Here is a 15,101-nt window from a genome sequence, read left to right on the forward strand (position 1 = left end):
CAATATGTACAACAACAAAACAAAAAGCTAGAGTTTTGACTGCATACACTCTGTGGAAGAATGACTCATGTCTGTTGTCTTAAGATGCATCAATTACGTGAGGTTTCCACTTTTTCTTGTGCTTGAATGTTAAAAGGGCCCTCCTATGAATTGTCAGTCACTGAAATGGCCCCCCCGCCAACTTGAGTTTGAGACTCCTGCTCTAGGTACATCAGAGACTTATATGATGTCTTGTAAAAAGGGGCATAATAGGTCCCCTTTAAACCTTTGATGAATTTCTGGAATAATGATTATTTTAATGTTTAGGCAGTATGTGTAAGGATCGGCAGAGTATGGTGTTTATAAAGTATACAGCGCCATCTACAGGTAGAAACTAACCTCAGAATCAACTCAAAGAGAATTGCAATGCATTCAGTAAATCTCGGAATCCACACAGATTGCGTCGATTTATTGTCTCAGTTCTTAAGTTTACATTGAGAATGCATTCAATATGATGTGCTTTCAGTAAACCCCATCTACACCCGTTTTTGATCGATGAAAATAAAAATTGATCCAGGAAAACAAAAAAAACTAAATCGAAGACAAATAGAAGCTAGCGTTAAATAAAGCCTGGCCTATTAGCATGCCCTCTGAAAGTCCAAGAAATGTCAATGGTGCAACTGGAATTCTTAGGAAAGCAGTTCATCTGTTCCTGTCTAATTTGATTAGGCTTTACCTTGGGCTTGACTCCAAGAAAACCACTGCAGTTCTCGGAGCCACAGTGGCAGGATGTCCTCCCATTACCCAGACAGTCCAGGTTGTAATTAAAGGTCAGTTCTGTGTCTGAGGAAAACATAATTGCATCAATTAGCTTCTAAACAAACACAAACTCTTCTCCAAAGAAAACACGAGAGGTTCTTACCAGCAGGGATATCACACAAAGTGAAGAGTCCAATACGCACGTCTCCATTCACCGTCCACTTTTGAGTCTCGCAGTTTGGACTGCAGCTGTGGTTCATAAAGCGTGACAAATTCCCTTTGGGTCCAGCATCGATCACACGGTCCTGAAAAAGCACAGGAGGGTCTGCTTTAATATGGCTATGGTGATGTAATAATGTGACATACAGAAAGTGAGCATGAAACTGCGGTACCTTCGTCAGGGTAAGCATGTAGAAGTTGGTCACATGGTTCTCATTAGCAGTTCTTATTCGTTGTTTGCACTCCTCCGAATCGATTAGTTCACCAACGTACTCCATGACAAAATCACCCTAAAAATGATGTAACAATGACCCAAGATCAGAGAAACAGTTTATAATGCAAAACAATCAGAGGTTTTCCTGGATGCAGAATTATAAGGGAGGATTATGATGTCAAGAAAATCAAGCAGGAAGTTGATAGCAACAGATGTTGAGTGATGCTCAAGCACCTGCCATTTTGGCATTTCACTTAATAAATTACATTGTTTTTTAATTTTAATTCAAAGGGGACCTATTTTGCAAAAAAAAAAAAATCACGTTCATAAAGAGTTTAAACTCAGCAGTGTGGCAACAGTGTGTAAATATAGCCAGTCTCTCATGGTAACAGTCAATCAATTCTATATATTATAATCACACTTCATAAAAACATCAGATGGGGAAAGCTCTTCCCATTACTGACAATCCCATTAAAATAGACAGACCTGAGTGAGAAGCAGTCATCCACCAATAGGGCCGTTTCAAAGAGTTTAAAAACATGTTTGTTGGGTATTTTGAGCTGAAACTGATATAATTAAGGGATCTCAGAGAGTTATTTTGCATCTTGTAAAAAGGGGAATAAAAGTTCCCCTTTAAATATGACCCATGATATTAGATTTTAATTAATGCATAAGGCATGTGCATTGAAGTTCTTGATTCAGGTAGAGCTCTGTAATTTATGTTCAGGAAACTTAATTAATGTCTCATCTTTTGCATTGAGATTGATGTTAGAATCTGAGACTTGTCTATAAAATTATTTGTTTTATATAGTTTTTAATCAGACTAAAGTTTTAATTTGACTTGATAAAATTATTAGAAGACAGAAATTCAAAATCTGTTTTCAGCTTATTGAAGGCATGATTGGAACTGTAGCATCTCCACCTTATTTTGGTTGCAGAAAGCATAATGCACACATTGAAGAAACAAAATTCTAATCCATTTTATTTGTTTTATTTCAATGAAAGATTGTAATTTAAGTGAACAATAAAAAAAAGTATCAAAATTAAGACAGTTGTATGTATTTATCATTTATATTGGTATAAATAGGGATGGATATCGTTAAGGTTTTAACGGTTTTACTATTATTGATACCATATATCAGTTCGGTACTTTAACGATTCTCTTATCGTTACGTTTTGTTGTGTTTTATTTTTAGGAAAAATAAAACAAAACAAATTGAACACAACATCACATTATTTTATTATTAAGTTTTTAAAAGTAAAAAAAAAACTAAACCAATAATTGTAAAACAAATAAATAAATTGTTTCCTGTAAAAAAATGTAGAGAAAAATCAACATGTTTGCCTTTTCTAGCAGAAGTCGGGATCTTTTGTGGTTTATTGTGCTCCCTGCAGTTGAAAATACCCTCTTTGAGTTGCAAAATGCAGTTAAATGAGATAATGTTTATGATTTTTCATTAACGCATTAACATAAATGAGTTAACGGTGTTTTGAGAGTTAACTGTGTTTTCAATACAGTTTTGGAGCATCTTGCACTGTAAAAATAGATTTTTTTAAAAATAATTTCTTAATAAACTATGCTTATTAAAATGCTTTTAATGTTCAAGATTTATTTAGGCTACTGCACAAAAAAATACCGTTTTCATTGCAACCGAATGTGTGTGTTTATTTACCTATTTATATTATACTAATTTAGGTGATTGACTGCTGGCATAACCATGTGGATTATGTAATGTTACCGTTAGTAGCTAGGCAGTCAACAACTTTTCATTTGTCTTTCTGCAGTTAAAGAACTTTTGAAAGATACTTTCACTTTGGTCAAGCAAGACTGCTTGCGTTTCCGCTTATACAAGAAAACAACTTTTGTTTTTGCATTGTCGCTGTCCACTCGGGAAATACATCCCGTTTGGTTCACTCCGCAAGCTTACGAGCTGGCATGCGTGCATGCATTGCAAGCTGTGTGTGTGCGCTTAGCAAGAGCCTCCAATGACTGCGTATGCACAGCCCGAGAACTGTGAAGGCTTTTATACTTGAACAGGAAACACAAGAATTTCTCATGTGAGATTGCCAACTGTGCTGACGAATATCAAATATCGTAAATTAGAAAAGGTTGGTCAGTGAAATAATGCTGCTGTAAGTAATGTTTATTCAGCAATAATTCTCCAGTACTGATAGCAGAACCGTTAATGTCAGAGTTTATCGATACTTCGGTCTTTTATAATGTAGCACCGATACCGATAAAGTATGATAAAGTATCGAGTTTCGGTACCCATCCCTAGGTATAACCTATATTTACAAAATATGTGCTATTACTCTTATTACGATTATTATGTTTTATTTTTATTTCAGTGTTTATACTTTGGTTAAGGTTACATCTACTAATATTAATTTATTTCAGTTCCCATCAAACAAAAATGTTTTTAACAATTTTAATTTTAACAGCAGAGCTACAAATAAGACTACCAATTGCCAAGGTTTTGTTAAAGAACAAATGAAAGTCAGATGGTCTATTAAACTTTCTGCAGCGCTCACCTTCTTGAGATCCTGCTTGGTCTTCAGGCCCCATCCTCGGCCAGTGGTCTTGATGACCTCAGTGTCGGGGTAGAGGCGTTTGGAGAAGCATTGGTTGTGGCAGCGGTCACCAGCGGGACAGACCTGGGGGTGACACTCATACTGCAGCATGCGGTTCAGGCACTGTGAGTCCTGGCTGCACGGACGCTCGTCTGTAGGTTTGCAGTTGCAGCGTGGGATTTCAGAGAGGTCAGCAACGTGCAACTGCACCTTCCCAAATGGCTTGTTGGACTGAGGTCACAAACATGAAGAGTTTTAATCATTTTGGGCTTTTGTATTGATACAGAAGATAAATGAAAAGTAGGTCCATGTTATGGTACCATGTGACAACAAATGTGGCAGCCAATTCATGATTCAGCTTACACCAAGCTTTTTTCATATAGTTATAAATTTATCAAAAAAATATCAGTTATTACTACAATATTATATTGTTACTACAATGTAATAACTATGGCAACAACAAGGTTATGCAAATATCAGCAATGCAACTGATTAATGTTTGCATGGAGTATCGAAACCTCATTATTTACCTTTATAAGTTTGTATGGTGGTGGTCTGCGAGAGTTGCGCTCTTGTTCCAGGGCCTCCTTGGTTTCTCGCTGTGCTTTTAATTCCTGGAACCTTTTTGCTGCTTCTTCAAGTGCTTTACACACATACAAAAATACATTTAGAAGAAATTTTGCTTGACCTTCATCATTGGAATCATTGCCTTAACAAACAAAACTCCACAGCATACACTGGTACCTTTTTTAAATGTCTTATTGATGCTGACTTGTCCCTCTGCAAAGTTCTTATCGCTCTCAACGTAGGGGAAAACTCTGCCTTGGTTTATCCAGTAATAGTCATGGGATCCAAAGAAAAAGACTGGAAAGTCACCAATGTCGTGCTTCAGGCTTTGGATGTTGGAGGGAACCAGGCGAGGGTTGCAGATCTCAGCAGGCCACCATCTACACATGGTGGAATATCTATTACTTTAATCACTGGTGGGGCAGCAACTTAGTCATCAAGGAAAACCAAGCAATTTGTGAGTGGGTCTAAATATTTGCTTAGTCAAATGCAATACAGAATTTAGAAAGGGAATTCTGGCTATAAATATCAAACATCATCAGCAAACTAATTTAAGTAATGTTTTCTGAATACAGTTGATTTACTTCAAGGTTAATTATGACCTAATTTATATGAACTAAAATATGAATTTTAGAAAAACAGAAATAAAAGAAAAAATATAGAGAATCACTAAATTAAAGATATGACCCTTTCAGTGTTTAAAGCCATAATCATGTAATCTATAAAAGTAATTGTAATGCAATTATAAGCGTTTAAAAAATAGTTTTTTACATTATTAATGTAATTTTTGACAAGTAATAATTTTATAAATACTGATTATGTTGTCCAGATTACAAGTAATCAGTTACCACCCAGTGCTGCTTTTGAAATTACTTACCTGTGATTTTCGGTCCAATTAACAATGATATTTGACAATGTACAAGACAGACAGATGAGATATTCAATAGAAATGAGTTCATTTGACATTTTTTGGGACATTTAAAGGAATAGTTCATCCAAAACTGAATGCATTGACTTTCATCTTTCATTCAAACACAGTTGGAGTAGTTTTAAATTTGTTGGTTATGTCATGCGCTATACATTAAATGAGAGACCAGCCAAGAATTTTTTCGACAAAAACACATTGTTCTGCTTTATAAGACTTGTTTTGACCCCTGCGCTAGCCTTACAATGAATATATGGGCTATTTGGAAGATAAAAAGGGCCACTACCTAACACCATTATATAGCATGGAAAAGACAAATTAAATTGAAAATTACTCCTACTGTGTTCATCTTAAAGAAGCAATCATATACACTGAGGATGGCTTGTGCATGTATAAGCTATGGGGTAATTTTCATTTTGGGGAGAATTATTCCTTTAAGGGCTTTTCACACTGCTCACGAATACCTTCAATTAATTTTAAAGTCTGAAAAAGTGAAACTGAAAGAGAGAAATCTAAATTTACAATACTTATTTTGCTAGCTTATGTTGTTATTATTCATTTGTAACCCTTGCAAGCTAATCCACAGAAAGAAACAGTTTGTTTTGGTAACTCCAATAAAATTCTGACCATTTGCTTTAGTGTTTGGATTGGTGGTCCTTCTGTTGACGTCAACCTGAGGACTTCCATAGCAACTGCATATTAATAACACTCTTATACTCTTATATAAAGAAAGCCCCACCCCCTAATCAATATTCCATTTTAGTAGAAAGTACATCAACATACTAAAATAAAAGTTCACGGCTTACACGAAGTAAAGCACAAGCAGTATGAAACTAAGAAAACCCAGGATTTTTTAACATGCAGATTAAATGACACAGTTAACAACTTCAAGTGTGACAAAGCCCTTCAGACACATAAGACTTGGCGTGAACATGCTTTTAGTTTAGGTAAACGCATCTGAGGAGACTTCCAACGGTATAACAGACGTACCTGTAGTTGCCCAGCTTCACCCAGACTATCTGCTTATAGTGGGGCTTCTTGCCCGATTTGCATTCGCCACACAGCCACGTCCCCTCTGGCATCTCTATTTTCAAGCACTCAGGGTGGAACGAGGCGGGACAGGCCTCGCAACACAACAGTCTTCCTCCTTTTTGACAAGCACACACACGCACATAAACACACAATCGAATACACAAACCCACAGAATCACCACATGCCAAAATAAGGCGAAATTCAAAAAACCTCATTTGTGAGCATGTCAGAATCAGACAGTTGTGTGTCGTTTTAGATTAACATGCGCCTCTGAAATATGTCTAGATTATAAAAGCTCAATTCGACATGCTCAAAGACATGGTTTGTTGACTGACACCTTTTATGCATCATGTTAATGTGCTTGTTTCGCGCAGTGTGATTTAATAAGCAGCCAATAGTGAATGATCAAAAGGGGGGCATTATGGGAAACATGCAGTGATGCAAACTGACTGATCGTCCGCATTAACATCACTTGCAGTACACTAGCAGACACGGAGCAAGTATTTTGGATGGTGTTACTTGTAATCTTTGGTCTGATTGACTGAAGGCAAATAGAACACTGATGGGCAATACAAGAAAGAGCGCATCGAGTGTCTACTTTTCAAGACGCTTCGGTTCCGGAAGTATTTTCTGATTCATTTTCTCAGCATGAATTAAACAACAGTAATAATAATAATAATAATAATAATAATAATAATAATAATAATAATAATAATAATAAATACAAGTCTAGTCCTAAAACAAACCAACTGGCTCCAAATGATAGACAAATCTCTCTAGATCTAATTTATGAATAAGCCATCACAAATTACACGGGCATAATATAAAAAGCAACTAAGCTGAAATAACTACTACATATTTTAAGTTTAGACAAAAATATGTTTAAATATATACAAGTATTTAAGTAATACAGCAAAAGATTGTCTAATTGGAAATCTTACTGAGAGTGCCCAAAAAGCCAGTGCTTCTTTTTGGTTCCATTACGTGCAGCATTCATCAAAATAAGAGGATGGGGATGCTGGATGGCATGATCAAAGCAGTGTTTTTTTTGTTGACAGTGGTCTTGTGATAAATATAGATTGTAAACATACAAGTTATGCAATAAAAAAGCACAAAGGAAGGCTAAGAAAAGAACAACACTGCAGACAAAGTTGGAAGGCAAACATAAGCTTTCTTATGTCTTATGTCATGTAACATTTTAAAATACTGTGCTGATATTTTATAGTAGGGCTGGGGGATTTGGCCTAAAATCAAAATCTCGATTAATTGAACAATAACTCGATTACGATTAATGAACAATTATTTTATTTATTTATTTTACTTTTTTGAGTTTACTGACATGTTTTGTACAGTAAATATGCTCACATATTACAAGCGAGAGATTTTTGAATAAAGGGTGCATTACTTGGTTTTAAAATAAGTGAGAAAAAAATAATAATAATAATACGCACACCATCTATCTCTGATAATTTATTGAACATCAATATTAAACAAATGAAATTAAAACACACATTGCCTAAAACCAACTATTATTTTCCTATTAAATGAAAATAAATAACTTTTGGAATCAAAATAATTTTCAATTTTTCTCATATTAAAAGCAAGCAGTATCTCTTCTAAATAAAATAACTCTTGCATATCCTGTAAATAAAATTTTAAGCAGTGCATTTCTTGCATCTTCTTTAAACAAATATTTTAATGTATATAATAATTTTAATGTGATGGAAAATGTGTCGCCTCAAAGCATCTCAGCGCAGCTTCATCATCAGTGTAGTGCAAAGGCAGGCTCAAAAATGGGTCTATCGTTTTACTTGACCAGAAATAAGATGTGGCTGCAGAAGTATAAATCACCCTTAACAGAGTGGTCATGTGACTCAACACACAGTAGGGACAGTAATTGGAGAGGGAAAAAAAAAATTTTGACCTGGAAAAAATTTGATCGATTATAGGTTCTGAATGACGATTTCGATTAATCGCCCAGCCCTATTTGATATCGAATGCATTCAACAAATCAACACACAGGTAGTTCCTATTGTATAGGTAGATCCTATTCCGAAGGAGCTAATTTAGTTTGCCCAAAAGACGCTGCTCAAACTACAATTTTTCCCATTTCTTGTGGTGTGATTGCATCAAAAAATAGGTACTCCAACTGTTCTGTCCTCTGGTGCAGTGACCCCTATGACTGTTTTAACTCTTCTCAGCAGATGTCAGCTGCTAGTTCTGCCTTCTCAATGACATATCGCAGGCATCAAAACAGCATAATCTCTCTCTCTCTGTATATATTGTATAGTCTGAACCTGGCATTAGCAATGATTTACTGACCCCAGTGTTGTTCCAAACAATTGTAGTTAAAAGCAAAAGGATCAAGCTAAAAAAAAGTAATAATAATGCAAAAAAAGAAAAGAAATCCTCTCATGCGACACACTTGATGTATATTCCAGGTATTCTGGGGCATATACAGTAGTGTTCCGTGTAAAACAAACTGAAATTAAGTGCATTACAAATTTATTTTTGGTCTTTTGTTAGCTTTTTTACATTTTTAATAGCAAGCTAAATTTTTGCACACGGTTGTTTAAAAAAATGTAAGCGGGACATAACAATAATTTTTAAAATTAAGCTTTTTCGTGCTCTGAAAAACAAAAGAAAGGGCAACACCAGGGTGAGTGAATGTTAACTCAGTTTTATATTTTGGGTGAATTATGCCTTTAACAGAAGCATCAGCACTCATTTTGGGAGAAAAATCTATTTCTTCACAGACAAAATGAACAGGATGTTTTACTTCCGGGACCCTTGCTGTTGACTATCAGAACTGCCATCCAAAATATTATTATGTTTAGAGGGTGGTGGGGTATAACTCAAGCAAACAGAGAAACGGGACAAAGTCATTTAGAAACAAGCCAAGCAATTAAAGCTAAGCGATTTTCGGACTCAGAATAACAAGTTTACAAGACAAATTTTAAGGAATAAGAGCAATTTATAAGCCCAGGACTTGAGTGTTACGGCAAGCACAATATATTAAACTAATTTAAAACTCTCTCATCTGATTTGAATCTAAACAGCTCTAGAAATTGTTTACATGTATGTTTGTTGCTGCGTGTTATTTTAAGCCCACTATATGCATTAGAAGTAGCGCGACGGTGTAAAATAAGCAATAAAATGACCCCAAAAACAAAGAAATAATAAAAAGGTAGCAATAAGACAGCTGTGAAAGCATACAGATGGCAAACTACATAAACCAAGAAAACATGATTTTACCTTTCCCAATATTCTTTTTGGTAGCTGACGAAGAAGAAGGAATCATAGGTAATTTCATCAACTCAGCACGATTTGACTCAGTCAGAAGGTAGTGCGACTTAAAGGTATATGAACTTAATATGGTGTCAGTATGGTCGTGCACTAAAAGCCCTACACGAGACAAACAGGAAAGGTCATGAGTAATGAAACTACCCATGATTCCAGAAAACACACACATCAGGAAAAAAACGACACGTGATTAAATAAGTAGTCCTGAAAAGAGAACACAAAAAACGAGAGGCTTAAGAGGAGTAACTGTGGTGTTGGAGAGGGAGCTCAAGAGATAAAATGAATTATTTTCTGCTTTTAAATTTGGCCAATCATCAATTTTAAAAGTTCATTGAAAAATCTAGATTGCTTTATTCACCATAATGTTGCTCCAAATATAACTTTCAGTGAATGAAAACATTTTATATTTTGTCCAATAAATAAATCGGAATATAGCGCACAACAGGGCTGCAAGATACCTTTTCTAATAAATAATTAACGATGGAATTAACTTTTGAAAATTGAACTTTGATCATCAATAAAGTGTGTGTTTTTTATTAGGACTGGATATTGACAAATTTCATGATTCAATTTCTATTTATAAGCTTGTGATTAGATTTTTATATAAATTCATTCATGTACTTAATTTGATATATTTCCAGGAGTATTAATATTGGAGCACACAGTATCTGAAAAAAAAAAAAAAAAAATCACATTTATTGCTAGAATTCCAAGTCATGGTTTTATTTTCTATATTAAAAGTGACTGAAGTTTTAAAAAAAAGTGTCAAAGTGTCAAAGTGTCAAACTTTTGTATTGTAACATGTTGCATGCATGTTTATGCGTGTTGTGAGAAGTGTAAATCTGAATTTGAATGTGTGAGTGTCTTAATCACACGTGACAAGGTTTCAGCCCACTGTGCTATTCTATTCTGCGTTTCTCAAACACATATTTGAATGCAGCGATTCGAAGGATTAATAAACATATGCATATCACCATCACTTATAATTTATGTTGCGTGGGTGTTGAGATCCCGATCTTTTAATGATTAACCGTGCAGCTCTTAAGTAGTGACAGAAAACACCTTTAAAAAGCAAAGAAACCCACCACATCCCGAATAATCTACCACAACTTCTTCTGTCATCATTATATTTTACAGGAAAGCCTAAATGTTTTCATACATGTAATTTGAAACAAGAAGCGAGAGGCGGTCTCTCTGCAATAGTTACAAACTTAGGATTAATCTACAAGTAAAATAAAATTTATCTTAATCCACAGGCAACCATGATCCGTTACACCCCTAGCTAATATTAGCTAAATTTTAGCTCATTAACATTTGTAAAAGTATGTTCATGTTTAAACTATATTTGCTAATTATTTTATTTTCAAGACTATGACCTGTTGCTTTCAATATATCATGTAAAATTGTATTCATACTGAAAGCATATAACACTGAATAAAGAATCGCAGGTGATTATTGCCATAGTTTATGCTGTTGTTCCAGTTACAGAAATAGACACTTAAAGCTTAACCATGATGGCAAGGACTAGGGCTGCAGGATATTGAAAAAATCTAACACTGCGATATAAATACAATTTCACCAGATGACTTAATATCTCTATTTGGAAATATTTTTTATATTAGCTCAACCAGGATGATTCTGCAGTGGGAACGCATCTCCATAAAATCTAATAAACAATCTATGAAACGTTTGGCTCTCCCCGACACATTTTCGTTACAGTCTGTGCTATTTGCAGTGCATTTCTCTATTTGCATGTGTTGTAAGTATTTTCATGAATAACAATCTATTAATACAATCAAGAAAAAGATGGTATTGAAATAAAGTGTTTTATCGTTTGCCGAGTCTAACAGTATTCAAGTACAGTAACTGATTGATAAAAATAAAAGTAATTCAATAAAATGATACAATTTCTTATACCTGAATGCTTTTAAAATCATTATACAATCACAGGCATCAAAAACATGCAAATGATAAATTATACAACAAACTTAACATTGCATTTATCCTGCAATGTGACTATTGTGAATTATCATATTGCGATATCGATGCTGAAACAGCTCTTGTAAAGACAAAAACTCTTTTTATGAGTAAAAAAAACAAACAAAAAAAACACCCATTACTGCGAATCGCAGCGATGCTTTGCATAATGTTAGCACACAGTGCTGAACTATTCAACAATAGCATTATTTGCTGACAATTTCCATTGATTGTTTCAGTCCTAGTGCATAAAGTCATAAAAACTACTTTCATGATAACTTTCGGGTGCTTTTGTATTCTTATCTAAGTTTGAAAACTTCAGCCCTGCTTCAGAAAAAAAAAAAGTCAACAACCAGAGGATTTTTAAAATGGTCCCATTTTGCATTTTAGATCTGAAATAAAGCGATATCTGTTTGGAACAACACAAGGGTGAGTAAATGACAAATTTTACTCCTTTAAATGACAAAATAGTGATAAAGGACAAGTGAAGCTGCTCCCAAGCCAACAACACACACTATCCAACAACAAAGACGGTTAAAGAAATGACCAAAGTCAGTTAATCATTACCAATTAGTTCCAAGAGAAATTAGAGTGTTAAAGATCTTGTCTACTAAAGTGGGAAAGTTTCTGATCATTTCTAAAGATACAACAAATACTGACTTATTGCTTACAATCTAAATGAAACATTGGCATTAGCAAACCATGTGCACCTATCAAAAATTGTATTGCAACTAATTTGATTAAATCTTATTGTGACTTGCAACATGCAAGTCTTAAAACTTAAATATTAAAGTTAAGGATTTCACATGTCAGGTTTAACAAACAATTTCTGGGGGAAAAAAATGCATCTTAAAGAATGAAACATTAAATCATAGATGCACAATCTTATTGGTATCAGCCCAAATTATTAACTGAAAGTAGGGCTGTTTGATTATTTATTTGCATAGCAATGCACATATTAAGTTCTGATATCATATATTAAAAAAATTGCATGTAATGGCTCATTTTACTTAAAAGATTTAGTTTTATGTTATTAAATCCATCTCTACACTACCTGGCAAAAGTCTTGACATCGATCCCAGTTGTAAGAGCAACAAATAATAACTTGACTTCTAGTTGATCATTTGAAAAAGTGGCAGAAAGCAGATTTTTCCCATGAATCATCTGTTAAACTGCATCCCAAATACTGCAGAAGAGCTATTGGAACCTGCATGGACCACAGATTGTGTCAGAAATCAGTCAAGTTTGGTGAGGAAAAATCATGGTTTGGGGTTACATTCAGTATGGAGTCCTGCGAGAGATCTGCAGAGTGGATGGCAGCCTAAGGTATCAAGATTTTTGTGCTGGCCATTATATTATAAACCACAGTAGAGGGCAAATTCTTCAGCAGGATAGCGCTCCTAATACTTCAGCCACCACATCAAAAATCCTGAAAGCAAAGGTCAAAGTGCTTCAGGATTGGCCAGCCCAGCCACCAGACATGAACATTATTGAGCATGTCTGTGGTAAGATGGAGGAGGCATTGAAGATGAATCCAAAAGAATCTTGATGAACTCTGGGAGTCCATCAGTTATTTGAGTCATTGCAGAGATGTATGGATGCAGTCCTCCAAGCTCATGGGAGTCATACAAAATATTAATTTTTTCCACTGCACCATGACTTTATATTATAAACTGTACATTATTTTAGTTAAGTGACAAGACTTTTGTCTAAGCAAAGACAGACCTTACTGTCCTAGATAAACCATTAAAAATCAAGGCATGATCATAATTTATTTAGGTAAAATAAGCGTAATCTAGAGGTATTTGCCTTTCACATAAGCCAATTTGGATACTAAAACAACTAGAAGTTATTATTTGTTGTTCCTAAAACTTGTATAGGTGACAAGACTTTTGTCAGGTAGTGTATATTGATGCATCCTTATTGAATATAAAATGATAGCTCTAAGCTACATGATTAAGTACAAATAACTGTTCAATACATTCTCACTAGGATGTCTCTTAAATTATTAAATGACTCTTTTTGTTTTCCATTTTAAAAAGTTCAAATGGCATAAATTGTAATTCAATCTCAGACCTTCCCCAGAAGAATTAAAACAGACAATTAAAAATGTTACAAATTAGTAAGAAACAAACATGATCTGATGGATCACGAACACACAGTACATCTAAAAGTAAAGGATTAGATGACAAGAAAGAAGGTCAGAGGGTCACATTAATAGGCATCCTGCTCAAAAAGAGGAAGGAGCATTGCAAAAGACGACACCAGAGAACATCGAAGTACTGACGTGGTGTGAAGACTAACTGCGCACACGTTTTGAAAACAACTTTTTTTAAATATAATTTTAAGTGTGAGGGATAAACAACATAAATCGAACCATCTCTGTAATTATGAAGTGTGTCAGGTCAAACGTACCTCGAGCGCAGATGAAACACCAGCCTACGTTTACAGGAGAAGAAAAGTGTCCGTTCTTTCTGGAACTGGAGTGGTTGCTACATATGATGATATGCGGTGTAATCAAAACACTGCCAGCCGCCACACAGCCATCTCCTGTGTGATAGGCCACTGGACAGCGGATACATCGCATCATACGTCCTAAAGAAATAAAGATCATTAGACATTATGCAGTCCCCATACAATAACATATACAATATACATATACAAACAAATACAATAACATCAAGAGGCTGTGAGTTACTTTTGTATGAGAAAAATTTGATCACTTAAATGTAGTGACAGATTGCTGTACTGACACTTCAGTTCAAACAGCAGCAGTGTGCGAGAGAATGTGATCATTATAACAAAACATGAATGAATATTAAATAGTATTTAAACAAAGAAAAAAAAAAGTGCTGTTCACATGGCAAGTTATGACAATTTATTGCTTATTTTACAACTGAAACAAATTTTCGGAATTTTTTAAAGGCCTGTTTACACATGATCTCTTCATGGCAATTTACCTGTAATTCTCCAGAAAAGGTCTGTATCTGTAAAAGGGACTATGGTTACTTAGCATTTTATTTATGTTAATAAGTGTAAACAGCCTGTTAATAGGGACATTACCTAACAGATCAGTTGCATTTAAACACACACAAACACACAAAGTGTTTTTGCCTGATTTTAAAAATCGGCACATATGGCATGGGCATGAGCTGTTGGGAATTTCAGACACATTCCGATTTACATTTTGCAAAGAATCAAAAGCATAATAGGTCACCTAAAGTAATGAGTAATAAGGTTCCCCATATAGTTTGCAGGATTAGAAGAGATAGATTTTTATTTGTTTAAAGACAAAGGCATAATATTTGTTAGTCAATCACTATTTAATAATAGGTTTTTTTAATAGTTTTTTCCCCATGCTGATCAAAAAAAAAATAATAATAAGAGGAAAAAATTACTAACTTCCAAATTATGCAACATACAAGCACATTTTTACTAGGGCTGGGAGACTAACTGCATCTAAAAGAAATGTTTTTTTTTGACATTGTGTGTGCTGTGTATATTTAATATGCATTTATAAATACACACATACATGCAAATATATTTGAAAAAATG

At 34.5% G+C, this 15,101-nt stretch overlaps 1 protein-coding gene across 1 annotated transcript in view; it reads right to left on the reverse strand.

Moving 5' to 3' along the window:
- Window positions 1-15,101, reverse strand: part of LOC130236316 (histone-lysine N-methyltransferase NSD3-like) — a 32,724-nt gene that overhangs the window by 4,241 nt on the left and 13,382 nt on the right. Inside the window, 9 exon segments of the mRNA XM_056466991.1 lie at window positions 716-822; window positions 902-1,043; window positions 1,131-1,247; window positions 3,704-3,973; window positions 4,273-4,385; window positions 4,487-4,689; window positions 6,225-6,381; window positions 9,522-9,545; window positions 13,962-14,141. Coding sequence (XP_056322966.1) covers window positions 716-822; window positions 902-1,043; window positions 1,131-1,247; window positions 3,704-3,973; window positions 4,273-4,385; window positions 4,487-4,689; window positions 6,225-6,381; window positions 9,522-9,545; window positions 13,962-14,141 — 1,313 coding nt within the window.

Source organism: Danio aesculapii, chromosome 10 (assembly GCF_903798145.1).
Source record: "Danio aesculapii chromosome 10, fDanAes4.1, whole genome shotgun sequence".
NCBI classification, from domain to species: domain Eukaryota; kingdom Metazoa; phylum Chordata; class Actinopteri; order Cypriniformes; family Danionidae; genus Danio; species Danio aesculapii.